The 19,024-nt window shown below is 41.6% G+C and overlaps 6 protein-coding genes across 7 annotated transcripts; 4 read left to right on the forward strand and 2 right to left on the reverse strand.

The window, feature by feature from the left end:
- Window positions 1-6,624: 6,624 nt before the first annotated feature.
- On the reverse strand, window positions 6,625-7,622 carry LOC122766589 (histone H3). Its single transcript, XM_044021579.1, has one exon. The coding sequence runs from the start codon at window positions 7,420-7,422 to the stop codon at window positions 7,012-7,014; it is 411 nt and encodes a 136-aa protein (XP_043877514.1). The 5' UTR covers window positions 7,423-7,622; the 3' UTR covers window positions 6,625-7,011.
- Window positions 7,623-7,725: 103 nt separating this feature from the next.
- Window positions 7,726-8,263, forward strand: LOC122766623 (histone H2A-like). The gene has a single exon (XM_044021641.1). It carries the CDS (start codon window positions 7,773-7,775, stop codon window positions 8,157-8,159), a length of 387 nt encoding a protein of 128 aa, XP_043877576.1. The 5' UTR covers window positions 7,726-7,772; the 3' UTR covers window positions 8,160-8,263.
- A 1,180-nt stretch (window positions 8,264-9,443) lies between these two features.
- On the forward strand, window positions 9,444-9,883 carry LOC122766670 (histone H2B). Its single transcript, XM_044021730.1, has one exon. It carries the CDS (start codon window positions 9,453-9,455, stop codon window positions 9,825-9,827), a length of 375 nt encoding a protein of 124 aa, XP_043877665.1. The 5' UTR covers window positions 9,444-9,452; the 3' UTR covers window positions 9,828-9,883.
- Window positions 9,884-12,038: 2,155 nt separating this feature from the next.
- Window positions 12,039-13,086, forward strand: LOC122766537 (histone H1-like). Of its 2 annotated transcripts, XM_044021490.1 has the most exons (2): window positions 12,039-12,553; window positions 12,602-13,086. In XM_044021490.1, the coding sequence occupies exons 1-2, from the start codon at window positions 12,083-12,085 to the stop codon at window positions 12,752-12,754; spliced, it is 624 nt and encodes a 207-aa protein (XP_043877425.1). In that variant the 5' UTR covers window positions 12,039-12,082; the 3' UTR covers window positions 12,755-13,086. The 2 variants fall into 2 exon arrangements, with proteins under 2 accessions (XP_043877425.1, XP_043877415.1); XM_044021480.1 differs by having other exon boundaries at window positions 12,039-13,086.
- Window positions 13,087-14,021: 935 nt separating this feature from the next.
- Window positions 14,022-14,499, reverse strand: LOC122766617 (histone H2A-like). The gene has a single exon (XM_044021627.1). It carries the CDS (start codon window positions 14,491-14,493, stop codon window positions 14,107-14,109), a length of 387 nt encoding a protein of 128 aa, XP_043877562.1. The 5' UTR covers window positions 14,494-14,499; the 3' UTR covers window positions 14,022-14,106.
- Window positions 14,500-14,707: 208 nt separating this feature from the next.
- LOC122766746 (histone H3-like) lies at window positions 14,708-18,566 on the forward strand. The gene is made up of 2 exons (XM_044021898.1): window positions 14,708-15,172; window positions 18,182-18,566. Exons 1-2 carry the CDS (start codon window positions 14,829-14,831, stop codon window positions 18,492-18,494), a joined length of 657 nt encoding a protein of 218 aa, XP_043877833.1. The 5' UTR covers window positions 14,708-14,828; the 3' UTR covers window positions 18,495-18,566.
- Window positions 18,567-19,024: the final 458 nt, after the last annotated feature.

The raw sequence follows: 19,024 nt of genomic DNA on the forward strand, positions 1-19,024 counted from the left end.
AGGTCCATGTAAAATCCTTCGTGGGGGCCGGCAGCTTGATCTGGGTTGGTGAGGTGGATTTTGAGGAATGTGGTTGGTTGCTGAGTATTTCTGCTTATAATTCTATGCAGTCTGGTGATTTGGATGCATTTGATTTTCCTGTTCTTCTTTAACTTGTGTTTCAGTGATATTGATGTTGATGCCTTTAATGACCAGTAGTTTTACAGGGGGGTCAGATGGGGTTTCAGTGCCTTGTTTACGTGCTAGTCTGCAGGTGAAATGTGCTCCATTGAATGCTCCTTCGGGCCATGGTGACAGAAGACTGTTCAGGGAGGGGATATCCTTAGGGAAAATGAGGAGATTGCCATTTCGCATGTGGATCAGTTTTTGAAGTTGGATTAGTGGCTTGTGTTTTTGTATTTCTTTGTTGATAGATAGGTTGGTTATAAAAGAGCTGTCTGGAGTGTTGTAGTTTTCTATTACAACTGGTGTAATATGTTGGATTTCTGTAGATTCTCTTCTTGCTCTTTTTCTGGTGCCTATGTTGAATATTTTATATTTGTGTATATTTGCATTGACAACGTCCGAGAAGCTGGCAGAGAGTGGTGGGAGAGGGGTGAGTGGGTCCTGTCCTTCCAGTAAGATCCAGTCACTATTCCATTGTGACTAGGGTGGACTTCATCTGTGTGATGGCGCTGTTGATGGAGGTGGACTGGGTGTATTTGCTGAGTTCGTAATACATGTGGTTGATTTGGGCAAAAATATTCTTAATGATAAGATGGTCGATTTTCTCTGTAGTTGGAGGGGCTGGTGTCTCAGCAGAGGTGGTTGGGTTTGGACTGGTTACCATGGTCACTTGTTTATCAGTTCTGAAAGGTTTAGATAGTTTCAGTGTTTTTTCTTTTTCTTTAATGGCCAGTCTGGATTCTGGTGATGCAATAGGGTCCATAGTTTGTAGTTGTTGAAGAGTGTTTGTAATGAAGCTGCATACTGCTGGGTCACTTGGGGGAACAGGATTCTTTTTTACTGGTGCTGGTTTCTGTGTTTTATGATCGGGAGCTTTTTTCTTTAGAATGGTGTCTTTTGCTCCAAAAGCAGTCGCCCAAATTTGTTTTCTTTCCAGAGCATTTGAAGGTTTTGCTGTGGCCATTTTGATCAGGGGACCAGAGTGTGTGGTGATGGGGAGGGGAGCAGTGCTTTAAGTGAGTGAGGTGATAAGTGGGTGATTAATGATAAACGTTGTGACTGTGTATAACCAGTGGGTTATACACAGTTAAGGATCGGTTCACTTCGGCCTCTTCTGGTTATGCCGGATTCTGAACGGCAGTTTGTGGTAGAGGTGGACACCTCCGATGTGGGAGTAGAGGCGGTCCTATCCCAGAGGGTCGCCACCGACCAAACGCTGCACCCCTGTGCCTTTTTCTCCAGGCGTTTGACCCCGGCCGAAAGAAATTATGACATTGACAATAGGGAGCTTTAGTTATCCTTGGAGGATTGGCGATACTGGCTCGAGGGAACGAAGCTGCCGTTTCTGGTTTGGACTGATCATAAGAACCTTGAGTATATCCAGTCCGCCAGACGTCTAAACTCCGGGCAGGCTCGCTAGTCACTCTTCTTCACCCGGTTCAACTTTGCTCTCTCGTATCGGCCGGGGTCCTGCCCTGTCCCGGCAGTTCCAGGAGGAGGAAGAGGACTCTGCTGGCCCTGATACTATCCTGCCACCCTCCCGCTTGGTCAACACACTCACCTGGGACATGGAGGAGAGAGTGAAAGACGCCATCCAGGACTAGCCCGGTCCCTGCTCATGCCCCTCCAATCGTCTGTTCGTGCCACCCAACCTCCGGTCCGAGGTTCTGCAGTGGGCCCACAGCTCCCAACTCTCCTGTCACCCTGGTATCTTGCTGCAAGATGTCTCACTTTGTGCCATTACCCAAGCTCCCATCAGCCAAAGAGACTGCCAGGGTCTCTGACCAGGGTTCCCAGTTTGCCTCTGTCTTCTGGAAGGAGTTCTGCTCGCTCCTGGGGCCCACCGTCAGCCTGTCTTCGGGATACCACCCCCAGTCCAATGGCCAAACCGAGTGAAAGAACCAGGAATTGGAGACGGCCCTCCGCTGCATGACTTCCCAACACCCCAGTTCCAGATGGAAAAAAAGGAGCTATTACTTTTAATCTTGAAAAAAATCCTCTTTAAACCATGGCAACATTTACAGGTATATAAAATAACTTGTTTGCACATACAGTTGTGTGTTTACAATTAAACTAAAATATAGAAAAAAGTGGTAAACAAAACAGGACTACTTTCCATGGCGGATGGATAATATGGTGTTCTACCTTTACACGAAGACGTTTCGGGTAAAAATGACAAAATATTTTATTGGAAGTGCCTTTCGTTTAGGCGGTGACAGCGTTTTTGGGAAACCACCCTCCAGAGTGGATAACTTGAATACGCTCCGCCGTATCATCTCCATCTACACTGGCAAGATGCAAAACTCAGATCTGCTCACGTCACGTACGTGTTTACATCACATTCATGCGCCAGTACAGGGAAATAAACAAACATGTTGGATTATTTCATTGGGACGGACCTTCAAGCTGCTCTGGCAGCTCTATTAAACATACGGGAGTCTTTCCACGAAATGTACATGATATGTCCAGATAATATTACTGAACAGAGAAGGATCTGTAATCTGTTTTGCTTTTCGCGGAGAGGAAGGAAGATTATGCGCATGTGCTCATACATGACGGTGTTTTGTGATAGTGTATCACAGCGCCACCTAGCCGCCTGGCATGCATACCCAATCGAATTCCATGCACTTTTGCGTCACCGTATGAACGCAGATTTCCTCCCGAAAACGCTCGTCTAAACGCGGAATAAAAAGTGAAGACACTTTTGTGTCTTCTGTTCAGACCGTCATCATGTAAACATAGCCTTACTGTATTGACCAGTGTATTGAGGCATTAGTTTTGCGAGAAACGCGGAGAATTTTGCTGACCCCGCCTTCGTTGTTCTCGTTGCTTGCTTGAGTGAACTTGTATGCGCGTTACCATCTGCAGTGTTCTTATGAGTGGCAACAGAGGCTGAGACGGAGAGATGAGACATTAGTTTGCATCAGACCTTTGTTTAAATTATTTATTTTTAAAATGTAATCACTAGTGTTTTCAGTTAAACGCCAAACCCCATTTTAACGGCTGCAATTTCTTTATCGCAAAATCAACATTCTTTTTGGCCGAGCAAACTTTGTAGTTTTTTCACATACTGTTGCAACAACTAGTACGTTAGAAAAACTACAACACCACACTGGATATGGCTAGACCGGAAACAAAACAACAGGCAAAGAGTAGTAGGTGAATGTTACGCGTTGAGTGGATGGCGAGCGCTGTGTGTCTCCAAGTGGGCTCTCCATATCCAACACAGCCTGGATCTTAAGTAATGATGTATGCAGTGTTATCAACCAAGCTGGCAGACCCCCCCAAACGGATACTGCTAGCTCCTTTAGCTTGGTTTAGCTCGTTACAGCAACAACTAAATCATGGGACTTTGTCTGCGTTAAATTGTGCGGCTCTCACAATAAGAGGAATAACTAAAAAATGTGCAGGGTGACAGAGATATTCACCTGTGGCTCGCTAATGTATGTCTGATATCTGTAAGATATGTATGTATATATGCTATGTAATGTCTCTTCGTAGAATAAGATGTGCAATAATAATTAATCTAAAATAATATATTGACACATTTTGGCTTGAACAAATATTGTGTCTCCTGCAATTTGAAATTGCAGTAAGCTGTATTGCTATTTCAATACAATTTTGAAGTGTTCAGCCCTACACTACAGTATATGACAATGTTGTTTTCAGTTTAAAAAAAAAAAATTTAGAATAGATAAAAATGTGTGATTAATCGCGATTAAATATTTTAATAGTTTGACTGTACTAGTAATCATCTGATGTTTCCGTCAGTCACTGATGAATTAAAATGAATGTCGCTGTAGACTAAACTGGTTCAGTCTGTTGACGTGTGTCTTAGCCAGCAGAAAGAGGGTGTATGAGGAGGGTCAGTGATGCTGTGAGACTGGTAGTCACACTCATGTTATAGTTAAGGATTTTACATTTCATTTTAATTCTGATTCTGGTCAATTGTTGAATATTTGGAACAACAGTAAACTGAAGTCCAGTTAAAAAGCCTGTTGGTCCTTAGCAGTAAACTCAAAGCCAAATTGATGGATCTCTGGCATTGCCTGTCAAAACTGAACACTATTGTCTTATCTAAAAGAGAAGACATGGCAGAATTGTTCAACTATATTGTTAACTTTGATAGAAGCATCTGAATAATTTTCAAAAAGTCAAAGCCTTTCGTGTATTTTCATTGTCTTTATAAAGCTTTATGCAGCTCCAATGTATTTCACTCATGCCCCTTTCTCTGCATTTTGTCATTTGTCTGTTTCAGTGCTGAGTGCTGAGTTTGACAGTGTTGTCACCAAAAACCTGCTGGAGTCATTTCTGGAAGGACTAGATGCCACAATGGCAAGTCTGTTGGAGCTCTACAAAGCTGGGGTGGCATCAAAGAGAAGGTCAAACCTGAACAGTGTCTTTAACAGGAGGTATGGACTGTTCAGCAAGTTCAAATATCTTGGTGTGCTACTTGATCCAAATCTGAGTTTCAAAAAACATCAAAAAGATGACAAAAACTATCAAATACAACTTGGCTAACTTCAGGCAGATTAGATCCTCCCTATCCACAGAGGTTGCAGAAATATTTCTGCATGCTCTTATTTTATCACACATCTCCTATTGTATCACTTGTTGGGGACAGGCTAGTCAAACAACAATCAGGCCCTTAGAATCCCTGTATAAACAGGCACTGAAAATATTTGACAAAAAGACAGTTAGGTACCATCACTGTGACATACTACACAGGCACAATCTTCTATCTTTTGAGAAATTCAGATTTTTGTCAAATGTATGTACAGTCTACAAAATCCTAAAAGGCTTGGCTCCCACCTGTCTGCAAAGGTTTGTTTGTGACCGTGGCTCTGTAAGGTCCACTAGAACAGCATCTGTACACAGCTGCACTGAACCCTTTCACTACTCAGCTACAACCTAAAACTCTCACAACAATGCACCCACTAATTTACCTTTGCTTTTGTGCGTGCGTATGTGCGTGTGTGCACCTGTGAGGGGCACTTCCTACATTGCTGTATGTTCTTACTTGTTGCATAATGTTTTATTTGTGCTGTATTTATTTGTCATGATATTACTTGCTGAGTGATATTTGATGTTTTATCTGTGTTGTATTTATCTTTAGGTAGGGACTGCAGATGTAAATTAGCCCATGGCTAACTCTGGTGTAGTGCATCAAATGGTGACATTTATGTTTTTAATTGCACATGGTCCCTTTCAAATCAAATCAAAATCAAAATCAATCAGGAAAACAAATCCTATAAGTATGTACCTAAATGGTACATACTTGGTACATAGAGGATTCTATTGTATTTACATACTCTTTTTTGTGTAGGACACAAACCAACTCAAAAGAACAGCTGCCTTACTTGGTCTTTCGCACTATCTGGCTGAGGATTCGTCAGACATAATAAGGATGTGTGATGTAAGTCAATGTATTTACTAGGGCTGGAGCAATTACTCGATTAATAAATGAATCGTCATCTACTTCTATTTTGAGTATTTTTCTTTAAACAACCAAAATAAGTTTTCTGATTTTTCAGCTTCTTAAATGTGAATTTTCACTGGTTTCTTTGCTCCATATATCAAAGAAATTATAAAGCTGAATAATTTTGTTCTGTGGACAAGACCTTTGAGAATATAATTTCCAGGTTTGAAAAACACTGACATTTTTAATGTTTACTGACATTTTATTGATGAAACAAAATCGATTAATCAAGAATTTAGTTGCAGCCCTAGTCTTTTATACAGATTTTTTTTTTTTTTGCCAAAATTAAAATGCATAAAATATTCCAACTACCAAGGACTAATCTGAAACTGTCAGTCTTTAACATCTTTAACGTCTTTAAAATCTTACCAAACCGTCTACACATAATTTACAGTAATAAAATGGAGGACTAGCCTGGCTTATGTCAGACTGTATCTCAAGCTTATTTGAGATTGAGTATTAGTGCAGACCTTGTCAGAATAAAGGTTAAAGGGGATAAAGGTTCAACCACTGTTGAGCATCTGTACATGTTATACAAAACAGTACAATTTAAGAAAGATGCAGCAACCTGGCCCTCAATAGGCTGTGTTAAAGGGGTTTACGTCTATAAAATGTTTAAATATTGATAAAATTATGAGATGTAACAACTGTTGTATCAGTATATTTCGAGTACCTGACCCACACAACATGGAATACATGTTTGAGTTCTTGCAAAGGGTGATCATGGGCATGAAACCAGATCAATGCTCTGCAAGAATACATGGGCTAAGAAATAAACTCCTCAGATACTGCCTGTAAGCTGAATTGCTGAAATGTTGCGTGGTGTTACCCAAACCTCCAAATGGTTCTCTCAAATGTCTTGTCCTTACACCCAGGAGTTCTAATGAACAATTTCAATGATTTCTTTGTCATAGGGAAGATTTTCATTGAAATTCACAATCAATTCAAGAAAATGAAAAGCTATGTTGTCATTACTCAACTTTATTAGTCAAAACAGTCTATCACTTAAGTCTAGTTGATTTACAATTTCAAGGCAGCAGTTGAACTTACATTTGCAAGTTACACAGAGTAGAAATGTCTTAAATTGTAACTGAGTAACTAACAAAGTATGAACAGTATAGTTATGTTGGTGTTCACCACATTTACTGATGACAGCTTTGATATTATAATAAATATATAAAACATAAAGATGTGTTTATTCATAATGGAAGACAACAATTAATTGATATGTGACTTGTATTATACTAAAATTAAAAAAATATTAAATGTATTGAGGCGGCAGAGAACAGTTGTCTAGAGTTGAGAGTCAGGTGGCTCTTAAAAGAGCCGTTGAGGTGGAGGTTAGTGGAGCAGCATAAGCACAGAGTTTAAGCTCTCTCTCCACGGATGCGGCGAGCCAGCTGGATGTCCTTGGGCATGATGGTGACTCTCTTGGCGTGGATGGCGCACAGGTTGGTGTCCTCGAACAGGCCGACCAGGTAAGCCTCGCTGGACTCCTGCAGAGCCATGACCGCGGAGCTCTGGAAGCGCAGGTCGGTCTTGAAGTCCTGAGCGATCTCTCTCACCAGGCGCTGGAAGGGCAGCTTGCGGATCAGCAGCTCCGTGGATTTCTGGTAGCGACGGATCTCTCGGAGAGCCACGGTACCGGGCCTGTAACGGTGAGGCTTCTTCACGCCGCCGGTGGCAGGCGCGCTCTTACGCGCAGCCTTGGTGGCCAGCTGCTTCCTGGGAGCTTTACCTCCGGTAGATTTACGGGCGGTTTGCTTGGTTCTTGCCATGTTTCTGCTTGTTGCTTTCAACAGGAGAAAAAGTGAAGCAGACACGAGCGACTCTCTGCTCTTAAACTGTGGGAGCAGCTGTGACACGGTGACGCTGCTTCAGTCCTCCGGCTCCTGATTGGTGGTGAGCGGCTCTTCCTGGAGCGCAGCGCCGCCCAGAGGAGCCCGAGACCCCGCTGCTTATTGGACAAAAGTCGCTTGAAAGGACAGAGGGTGATCTCCCCTCTGCTGCTCTGCTCTGGTTGGTCTGGCAGGAGTCTCCGCTCTTTCGTGGACATATAAAGGAGGGTTTGAGCTGTTTGAGTCACAGTTTCTCTGAGTTTGTCAGAAAAATCTAGTAAAAATTAACCATGTCAGGAAGAGGCAAAACCGGCGGAAAGGCCCGTGCCAAGGCAAAGACCCGCTCTTCTCGTGCTGGACTCCAGTTCCCGGTCGGTCGTGTTCACAGGTTGCTTCGCAAAGGCAACTACGCTCATCGTGTGGGTGCCGGCGCCCCCGTCTACCTGGCCGCTGTGCTCGAGTACCTGACCGCTGAGATCCTGGAGCTGGCTGGAAACGCCGCCCGCGACAACAAGAAGACCCGTATCATCCCCCGCCACCTGCAGCTGGCCGTCCGCAACGACGAGGAGCTCAACAAACTCCTGGGCGGAGTGACCATCGCTCAGGGCGGCGTGCTGCCCAACATCCAGGCTGTTCTTCTGCCCAAGAAGACTGAGAAGGCCGCTAAGTCCAAGTAAACCACAACAACTCCGCAAGCAAACAAACAAAAGGCTCTTTTAAGAGCCACACACTCACTCTGAGAAACTGCTCATCCTCCTCTATAAAATTTCTCTAAAATATGAAGACGTTACAAACTATGGAGGGCCAAAATTAAAGGATCACCATAAATACCGAAATAAAATACCAATACACCATTAAATGTGTCATTAATTAAATACATTTAATAAATTAAAGACATGTTTGATTTATTAATGACACATTTAATTATATCATGGTCTGTGTTGCAGTGGATCATTAATTTATTTTATCTGTCAAACACGCCCGTCAAAGGGCGGGGCTAACGCAGTCGGAGTCTGATTCATTGCATTGGTCTCAATTGGCATGGCTGCTATGTATCACAGCTTAGCAGGAGAGAAAATAAATCTAAACCTGAAATAAATAGTTTTGGTTTGTGTATTAAGATATGAATTATTATATATAGTTTGGCAGCGACCGTAGTAGTAGTGCTTAGTGTCCGAAGGAGAGCAGTGTTACCTTGGCCTGACCTGATGAAATGATCCACTGGCTCAGATCATTTGAGGCGAGACATTAGTCATTTAGAATTAATTTAGAACTAATTTCTCGCCTCAAATGATCTGAGCCATCAGGACAGGCCGAGGTAACGCTGATCTCTTAGTTGTTCTGAATTGCTGTTCAGACAACGTGAGTACAAATACAGGAATTCTGCTCCCAACTAAGCCCAGTGTTGCAATATTACAACATTTCTCTAAAATCATACATGAACATTTCTGCATCAAAGTGAGTGAGTGTTAAACTACAATAAAGTGTTATGATTACCTTCCAATTCGGACAATTTATACTTTTATTATTATTTTGTAGTATTAACAACTCTTAAAAGTGAGAACATGTTGTATGATTCATGTATTTATATTTTATAACTCAAAACAACCGAGATTGACCAAAGTGCTGTACAGAATGAAGAACATGTAAAAACAACACAGAGCAAAGTAAAACACATAACTCATCATGATAATAATTCACATGAAGATACTGAAGCAGAAAAATGTTAAACGTTTCTGACTGAATCATAGTTAGGATGTGTTTCTTTAATAAAATGTATCATGTATTTGTTTCTAAAATGTCTCCAGTGTGTTTCAAACAAAGACAACACTATCTCCTCCTCATCCAACCCTCAGTGTGAGAATCAACCAATCACAGGAGGGGGAGCACACAGTGGTGTTTGCATGGAGCCTTCATAAGAAGAGTCTCCTCCGCATGCTACGACTCATTGATCAGTGAGAACTGTCAGGATGCCTGAACCCGCCAAGTCCGCGCCCAAGAAGGGCTCCAAGAAAGCCGTGACTAAGACCGCCGGCAAAGGAGGCAAGAAGAGGAGAAAGAGCAGGAAGGAGAGCTACGCCATCTACGTGTACAAGGTGCTCAAGCAGGTCCACCCCGACACTGGCATCTCGTCCAAGGCCATGGGCATCATGAACTCCTTCGTCAACGACATCTTCGAGCGCATCGCCGGTGAGGCGTCTCGCCTGGCTCACTACAACAAGCGCTCCACCATCACCTCCAGGGAGATTCAGACCGCCGTGCGTCTCCTGCTGCCCGGTGAGCTGGCCAAGCACGCCGTGTCCGAGGGAACCAAGGCCGTCACCAAGTACACCAGCTCCAAGTAAACACACTGCTCAGACTGGAACCACTACATCAACCCAACGGCTCTTTTAAGAGCCACACACTTTATCTAACAGAGTTCATATGATCTTTATACAGTGTGAATAACATCTGTGAGATGTGTCTGTTACCTGTAACCTTGACGTCCTTTCATTGCTGTAAAATGAATGAAACCTAAAGAAGAAACTTTGAAGAATCAACATTAGACATGCTTCTTACTAACGTCATTTACCCCCATGTGCGCGCACCGTACACTATCATTTACCGCCAGTTTATAATGAAACGGACCCGTTGAGGGAAACTGAGGGAAAAAAAGAGCGCACCAGAAAACGGGTGACTTTTCCACACAAACTACACATGATAATCAATGATTGGTAATTAAATGTTGTTCAGTACATAAAGAGGTTTAGAAAAAAAGTTGCCATATGTTGCATTTATAATGGAAGGACAATATTTTGAATGATAATAAATGAAGACTTTCTTTCTCTGAATGGGGATTGTCTAAATTTTCTTATCACACTGGTTAAGATATAAAGCCACTGGATCCAGAAATTGATTCATCCTGGAGGAATTAGTTTTGTCACAGTCCGGAATACAGGATTTGTTTTTAATGTTTTTTGGGTTTTTTTCAAAAACAGAATTTGAAACTGATGACATCAACAATAATTTAGTAAACTGTCCTAACTGAAGAAACATAAGTTACAGTCAAGACAGTTATTAATCATTTATTACCAGAGACATTTAATGTTTACTTAACTATTGATAAAAAACAACAAAGTTGTATCTGCAAATCTTACATACTTGCATTTATATTCTCACACTATTCTCACGTTTTGCCACAATCGCCATGTATAGGAAGTGATTGTGTTTGAAAATAACACAAATTTAGACTTCTTGATTAATTAGTATTTATAAAAGTATTGATATGTAACCTAACCAGGTAAATATTTATTTATTGATAATTATATGATCGGAGTTGCAGACTTGATGTCTTGCAATTAACATCCCACTGTACAAAAATGGTACATGAGTTGAATCACTTCATATCTGAATTATGAGGTACATGTAAAAGTAATGTCATTTCACAAGTTGCATATATTAAGAAATGTATATAATATAATGATTTGATCATTTGCTGCTCAGGTTTGAACAAAGGCTGGGTCAGAGAGTTACTGAAGGAGAAATGGAGACTAAAGTAGTCATTAACCATTTAGTACCCGAGTAATTTAATGTTTTCTGCATCATGATTAATAAACATCAACAAAGTCATACATGCAGCTCAACAGTCAAAATGCACTTTTTGTTTTGCTGCTATTTAAGATACAAGCAACAGATATATTATTAATTTATTATGAGGTATAGAAAGTTATTGTGTTCACTACACAACACAAATAAAGGCATCGTTATTAATTTAAAGCAAAACGAGTATTTGTATGTAAGTATTGATATGTAACCAGGTCAATATTTTCACAGTAGAGACCTGCAGAGAGAATCAAAACAATGTTCCAAGAACATGATCCAGACAAATCACAGCTGGAACAAACTGTAGAAGATGAGGCGTCATAATATTATTTTGTCAAATAATAATAAATATGTAATAAATTATTTACATCAAACTATAAAAGTATTGAGAGAGTCATCACTGCCTGAGGTTTGTTGTCATTTCAGTTCACAGCTGTGACACAAGTGTGTGTGTGTGTGTGAGAACTTGAGCATGAGCCTCGGCCATCAGCAGTGTGTTTGCTGCTGCACAATAAGTGCACTTTATTACACAGTGATCATCAGCAGCTGCTTGTTTTGACTCGGACTCTGAGAACAAACGTGTGCAGCAGCAGAGAAACAGGTTCTGGTGAAGCTCTGGTGTTTTTCACCTGCTTTTAGGAGAGAAACGAGTGTGAAAAGCCGCCGAGCAGCGCTGCTCACCGCGGTGAACAGCTGAGGTTCGTTTGCTCCACAAAGAAAACACAGAGAACATCAGAGCTCTTCATGACTTCAATATGAAGAGAGACCAGTCCGCTATGGACTCCGTTCACTGTGAGCCTCCAGCTCCTCTCACACACTCATTTAAACTCTTTTGTGAGTGAAGAGAAAACACAAGTGTCCCGGTGTCCACGCTGCACACAGGAGCCGTGGCTGCATTGAGTCTTCACGGTTCTCATGCTGCGTTCAAGTACCGCCTCCTCTCTGAGTGCTCTCCAATAATCCGCTTTCTTTCACAGCGATCGTTGTCAGTCTGAGCTCAACTTAGAAACCACGAATCATGGCAGAAGTAGCTCCAGCTCCAGCCGCCGCCGCCGCCCCGGCCAAAGCAGCCAAGAAGAAGGCGGCTTCCAAGCCGAAGAAGGTCGGTCCCAGCGTCAGGGAACTCATCGTTCAAGCCGTGGCCGCGTCCAAGGAGAGGAGCGGCGTGTCAGCGGCCGCCGTCAAGAAGGCTCTGGCTGCCGGAGGCTACGATGTGGACAAGAACAAGGCCCGCGTCAAGACCGCCATCAAGACTCTGGTGTTGAAAGGAACTCTGGTCCAGACCAAGGGAAGCGGGGCCTCTGGATCTTTCAAGATCAACAAGAAGGTGGAAGCCAAGAAGCCAGCACAGAAGGCCGCTCCTAAAGCCAAGAAGCCCGCTGCCAAGAAACCCGCAGCGGCCAAAAAGCCCAAGGCAACGGCAGCTAAGAAGCCAGCAGCTGCTAAAAAGTCTCCTAAGAAGGTGAAGAAACCTGCAGCGGCCAAGAAGGTGGCGACCAAGAGCCCCAAGAAGGTGGCGACCAAGAGCCCCAAGAAGGTGGCGACCAAGAGCCCCAAGAAGGTGGCGGCCAAGAGCCCCAAGAAAGTGGCAGTGAAGAAGGTGGCGAAGAAGGCTCCAGCAGCCAAGAAATCTCCTGCCAAGAAGGTCGCCAAACCCAAAGTGAAGAAGACAGCAGCCAAGAAGAAGTGAGCTGTCCTCAGTGAAACATGTCCATCCTATACAAAGGCTCTTTTAAGAGCCACACACTTGTGTCCGCTAAGAGCTCAGCCATCTTCTCTTTTATTAATAGTAATTATGATTATAATATTATGTGTAAACATAATAGCTGTTGACTATAATATTCATTGAATATACAGTACAGCGCATCATAATATTAATTCCATATTTTCAGAAGTAAAAATGTAGTAATTGCTTTATTAAATGTATCACTATTGACTATAGACGTGAGAGACCAAAACATCATTGTATTTACACTCAGTCCTCAGAATAAGCAAACTTATAACAAATATTACAAAGTCATTGTGTTCATAATCACATCAGATATTTGAGGAATCATAATGAAATGACTTACATAACAGTGTTGCATGTATATATTTATATGTTGTGTATAATGTATAGCATATGTATATGTACATTGTGTTGCATTGTTTCTTTGACTTCCCTCTTCATTGTATCAGTCTCATCTTAATGATTGAATCAAGTGGTAATGTGTTTACATTTTTACTAAACTACTGGGTAATTTCCTTCTCAAAAACACATTTTGTTAAATATATACTAACTCTTCATTTCAAAATAGAACACGTCTTTCTCTGCACATACCAAAACACTGGAAATCTGACTCAAAATTAAATTATTCTGTCAAAGAATAACACTTGTTTTCACTTCACAAGGTACATGCCGCCAATCAAAGTACACCACATTTCAAAATACTGGCTATTGTTGACATTACAAAAACTGCAGACTTTATGTTTCAGTTTTACAGGTATTCCCATGCAAAACATGCAGTCCACCGTTTTTACACTAAATTTCTTGGTTGGGAACTGTTTGTATGCATGTAATGTTCACATTCCAGTAAAAAGCAAATATTTTTTTCTTTACTGTTTACTGGAGGTACAGTAGAAAAAACAATCCATAATTTTGTTGGGAGGTGTCTGTCAAGAAAATTTAATTATGGAAAAGTGTTCAGTGACTGTGTGAAAACGGCATGACATGTGTGAATGGTATGGCCACAAAAGACCAATGCGGTGCCATTTGTTTAGTGTTATGAAGGTGTGACAACTGGTTGGACAAACGCTATTTAGAGACTGTAAACTATTATCCACAATTGGATGAAGTTAATTAAGATGTTAAGTACAAGTTAAAAATATTTTATGTGCCATGTTTTAATTATTGTTGACCGTGCGCCTTATGCATTAAGTTCGATCTCATATTTTTAGCGACAGTTGAGCTATATTTTAAAGAGGAGGATGAGCAGTTTCTCAGAGTGAGTGTGTGGCTCTTAAAAGAGCCTTTTGTTTGTTTGCTTGCGGAGTTGTTGTGGTTTACTTGGACTTAGCGGCCTTCTCAGTCTTCTTGGGCAGAAGAACAGCCTGGATGTTGGGCAGCACGCCGCCCTGAGCGATGGTCACTCCGCCCAGGAGTTTGTTGAGCTCCTCGTCGTTGCGGACGGCCAGCTGCAGGTGGCGGGGGATGATACGGGTCTTCTTGTTGTCGCGGGCGGCGTTTCCAGCCAGCTCCAGGATCTCAGCGGTCAGGTACTCGAGCACAGCGGCCAGGTAGACGGGGGCGCCGGCACCCACACGATGAGCGTAGTTGCCTTTGCGCAGCAGCCTGTGAACACGACCGACCGGGAACTGGAGTCCAGCACGAGAGGAGCGAGTCTTTGCCTTAGCGCGGGCTTTTCCGCCGGTTTTGCCTCTTCCTGACATGGTTAATTTTTATTTGATTTTTCTGACAAACTCAGAGAAACTGTGATTCAAACAACGCAAACCCTCCTTTATATGTTCACGAAAGAGCGGAGACTCCTGCCAGACCAACCAGAGCAGAGCAGCAGAGGGGGGATCACCCTCTGTCCTTTCAAGCGACTTTTGTCCAATAAGCAGCGGGGTCTCGGGCTCCTCTGGGCGGCGCTGTGTTCACCACCAATCAGGAGCCGGAGGACTGAAGCAGCGTCACCGTGTCACAGCTGCTCCCACAGTTTAAGAGCAGAGAGTCGCTCGTGTCTGCTTCACTTTTTCTCCTGTTGAAAGCAACAAGCAGAAACATGGCAAGAACCAAGCAAACCGCCCGTAAATCTACCGGAGGTAAAGCTCCCAGGAAGCAGCTGGCCACCAAGGCTGCGCGTAAGAGCGCGCCTGCCACCGGCGGCGTGAAGAAGCCTCACCGTTACAGGCCCGGTACCGTGGCTCTCCGAGAGATCCGTCGCTACCAGAAATCCACGGAGCTGCTGATCCGCAAGCTGCCCTTCCAGCGCCTGGTGAGAGAGATCGCTCAGGACTTCAAGACCGACCTGCGCTTCCAGAGCTCCGCGGTCATGGCTCTGCAGGAGTCCAGCGAGGCTTACCTGGTCGGCCTGTTCGAGGACACCAACCTGTGCGCCATCCACGCCAAGAGAGTCACCATCATGCCCAAGGACATCCAGCTGGCCCGTCGCATCCGTGGAGAGAGAGCTTAAACTCTGTGTTTATGCTGCTCCACTAACCTCCACCTCAACGGCTCTTTTAAGAGCCACCTCACTCTCAACTCTAGACAACAGTCCTCTGCTCTTTCAACATATATAATGTTGCATAAAGGTTTCCTAACAATTACATGTTTTTTATCAAGAATAAACATTATTTTTTACAGTATCATGCAAATCAAAGCTGTCATGTGATCACCAACAGGGGGACACAACAGACCCACACACCCTTGTCCCTATGGAGGACAGAAAGTGCCACGATGAAATAAATAAATATGCTGTATAATGTAATACAGTTTTTCTCGATTGCGAAGACACATTTCTTGAAAGCTGCTCTCCTTTTCTCTAAACTGTGAACACAAAACCCAATTTTCAAGCAAAATTAACAAAACCTCAGACTCTTCATGCAAAACCAAACTTTCCCCTCAAAACGGTTCAATTTGTGCTCAAAACTGAACTATGTTGTCAAATCGTGCCCCGAGTCAATCAAAATTAAAAACACTACTGAACAATCACTAAACACTACATAGAAAAATAGTGATTGATGTTTTTAATGTAAACGTTTTGACCTGACAGTTTGAACGTTTGTATATTATTAATGTTTTAATTATTTTGACTTTGAATGTCAGCTGAGTTTCACACAGCACCCCCGCGAGCCTCCTGTGGACGTACATATACACACACTACACTGCTGTAATATATATATAGGTTTTCGACATGGTACTGTATATTTTTATAAAAAAATAAATTAATAAATTATGTTAAGTATTTAAAATGAGAAAATAATATACAGTATATGCATTTATTAAACATATTGTTTATGTTCATTTATCAGCACTCTGTGATGAGGATTAAGCACTTGGCGTCACCCGCCATTCAAACAGTAGAACAAGGAAGTAATTGCTGTCCCCCATACTTCTCAAGTATGTACTTCGCAAGTATGCAAGTACTTGCGTATTGAGAAAGGGTCATTGATTTTTAGTTGTTGTAAATAAAGTTTTGTTTGAATAGAGAATCTAAACCAACATAGAGGTGAATAGCGCCATCCAGAGTATAGGAACGTGTTCACTCGCTCTGCATCAATCCATTATGTGCGATGGATTTGCCTTGACTTGATGTGCAGGGTAACCAATCAGGTGTTAGAAATCCGCCCACTGACTTTGATGGGCGAGTTTGACAGATAACATTAATTAATGATGCACAGCAACACGGACCATGAAATAATTAATTGAATATTGATATAATTATATTTTGTTTTTACATAAAATGAATTGATCATTTATTTAATCAATGACACATTTCATTTATTATTTAATGGTGTATTTATTTATTTAATGTTGGCACTTTCTGTTCCCCTTATAGTCACCATGTGTCCTTATGTCTTACATTTCATAAAAGAAAATTCTAATCATTTCATATAAAAGGAGGTGATACTATAATAGCAGCTCATTTCTGAAGTAATGTCTTGGTAAGTAGCTACAAGAGTTATAAGAGGCCATGTTGTTTTCATTGTAATAATTGTGATAATTATGATGTATGAATGTAGGGAAGCAACTTTAACCATGAATCATCCACTAGGTTGATTTTCAGTTTCATGATAATATTCATCTTTTGCACAGTTTAATTTGTTTTCTGTAGTATTCTGTAAATTGGATCTTCACATGTAACATTAATGTTTCAGGGAGAATCTAAATCAGAATCTCCACTGCAGACACCAACTGTCTTGTTTCACTAACTTTATTCTCTGACCCTTTTCACAGTCAGTGTGACTCTGACACTCACATTATTTTGTGACAAACCACCAGATAAAACATTGGTCTGGCTTCCAGGTCAGACATTTTCACTTCAGGGGGCTGTCCACATGAAAACCGGTCTAGTTTTTTTAATCATCTCACGGTTTTTATGTTTTGCTTTTTCTCAATTTTGGGAAAATTATGTTTACCTCTCACTCTTACTCTGGCATTTCCTGTCACTATTTCATTGTCATCGTTATCCTCTTGTGTTGGGAAATTGTTTGTTTTATTCACTTTATAGAAATGATTAATTTCTTTACCTGGTCCATTTCATTTAAGTTTGCACAAAGTGCACATCCTTTATTGCAATGCTCAACATCTGTGTTTCTCAATATTCACAGTCATTTTCAGTGTAAAAATCAAATATGTGAACCACACAGCTGTAGAGGGAGAATCCAAAAAGTTTTTTTGAACTTTAAACCTTACTTTGACATGTTTATTTAAAGTTCTTTAAGCTTTTTTTAAACACTATTTGTTCAGCTTGATTCACAAACCTGTCAGACATAAGTGATTATGTCATGTCTGGATCATACATATGGGTGGAGAAATACAATAAAAAATAAAATTAATAGTTTTTTTTGACTTGCACAATTATTCATACATTACATGTCATTTATCAGACACTTTTTATCCAAAGTGACTCACAAGCGAATTGAGTACAGTTACCCAGGGGTGGAATCGAACTTGCGACCATTGCCCTTTTCGCACACAGGAACCGGTCTTAACTGAGCCACTCCGCCCCTCCACCATACAGAATCTTTTAAATCACCTTTTTTCTTTTCTTTTCTTAATTAACACATATATTTATTAATTGTTGTACTGTTTTTTCATGAATTAATTCATTTTGTTGGCCTTCCACTCTTTCTCTGTTACGTGATGCAAATGTGTGTTTTTTTCTGTTAAATAAGTGTTTATTTTTTAATTATTTAATTATTTTTAATTATTTTGTGAGACCTCTGGGACATGCTGTCACTGACGCTCTTCTCCTGTTGGGGGCGCTGATGAACCACAGACTCCTTTAATCACCATGATAACCCACAGAGGAAGAATAGGGCGCCTTTGTCTTCAACCAGGTCCTCAAAAAGACTTTGAATAGCCGTGAATCTTGACATAGTCACCATATTTGTGTATTTTACAATCCGATAAAATGAGTGGCCGTGGAAAAGGAGGAAAGGGTCTCGGTAAAGGAGGCGCTAAGCGTCACCGCAAAGTTCTCCGTGATAACATCCAGGGAATCACCAAGCCCGCCATCCGCCGTCTGGCTCGCCGTGGCGGAGTGAAGCGTATCTCTGGTCTGATCTACGAGGAGACTCGTGGGGTGTTGAAGGTATTCCTGGAGAACGTGATCCGTGATGCTGTCACCTACACCGAGCACGCAAAGAGGAAGACTGTGACCGCCATGGACGTGGTTTATGCTCTGAAGAGACAGGGAAGAACTCTGTACGGCTTCGGCGGTTAAACTCACTTCACTTTGTCATCAAACAAAACAACAACAACGGCTCTTTTAAGAGCCAACCACTTTGTCTCTGAGAGCTCACAATCTGTTACTTACAGTGTTAATATATTAAGAATGAGTTCTCCTCTATGAATTATGTTACCCTTCACTGTATGATTTTAAAACGTTCTATCAACGATAGAAAGTTAAAATGGATATAGTATCCGTTTTATTTCTGTTGTGGTTTTGAACGTTTGTCTTTCCCATTATCTTGGTTATTTAAATCCATTTCATCTATGGTTCACAAACTTCCACTGGTCCTGGAAGAATTGTGGGCGACATACTAACCTATGACTTTTTGTCACTTTTTGGGACTACTATACTAGTCATACTATACTATGACTTTTTAGTCACATTTTGGACGACATACTAACCTATGACCTTTTGGTCAAATTTTGGACGACATACTATACTTTGACTTTTTTGAGTGACTTTAGACGACATACTATACTATGACTTTTTTGTTACATGTTGGGCGACATAATATACTATGA

This window comes from Solea senegalensis, linkage group LG1, assembly GCF_019176455.1.
Source record: "Solea senegalensis isolate Sse05_10M linkage group LG1, IFAPA_SoseM_1, whole genome shotgun sequence".
Lineage (NCBI taxonomy): Eukaryota > Metazoa > Chordata > Actinopteri > Pleuronectiformes > Soleidae > Solea > Solea senegalensis.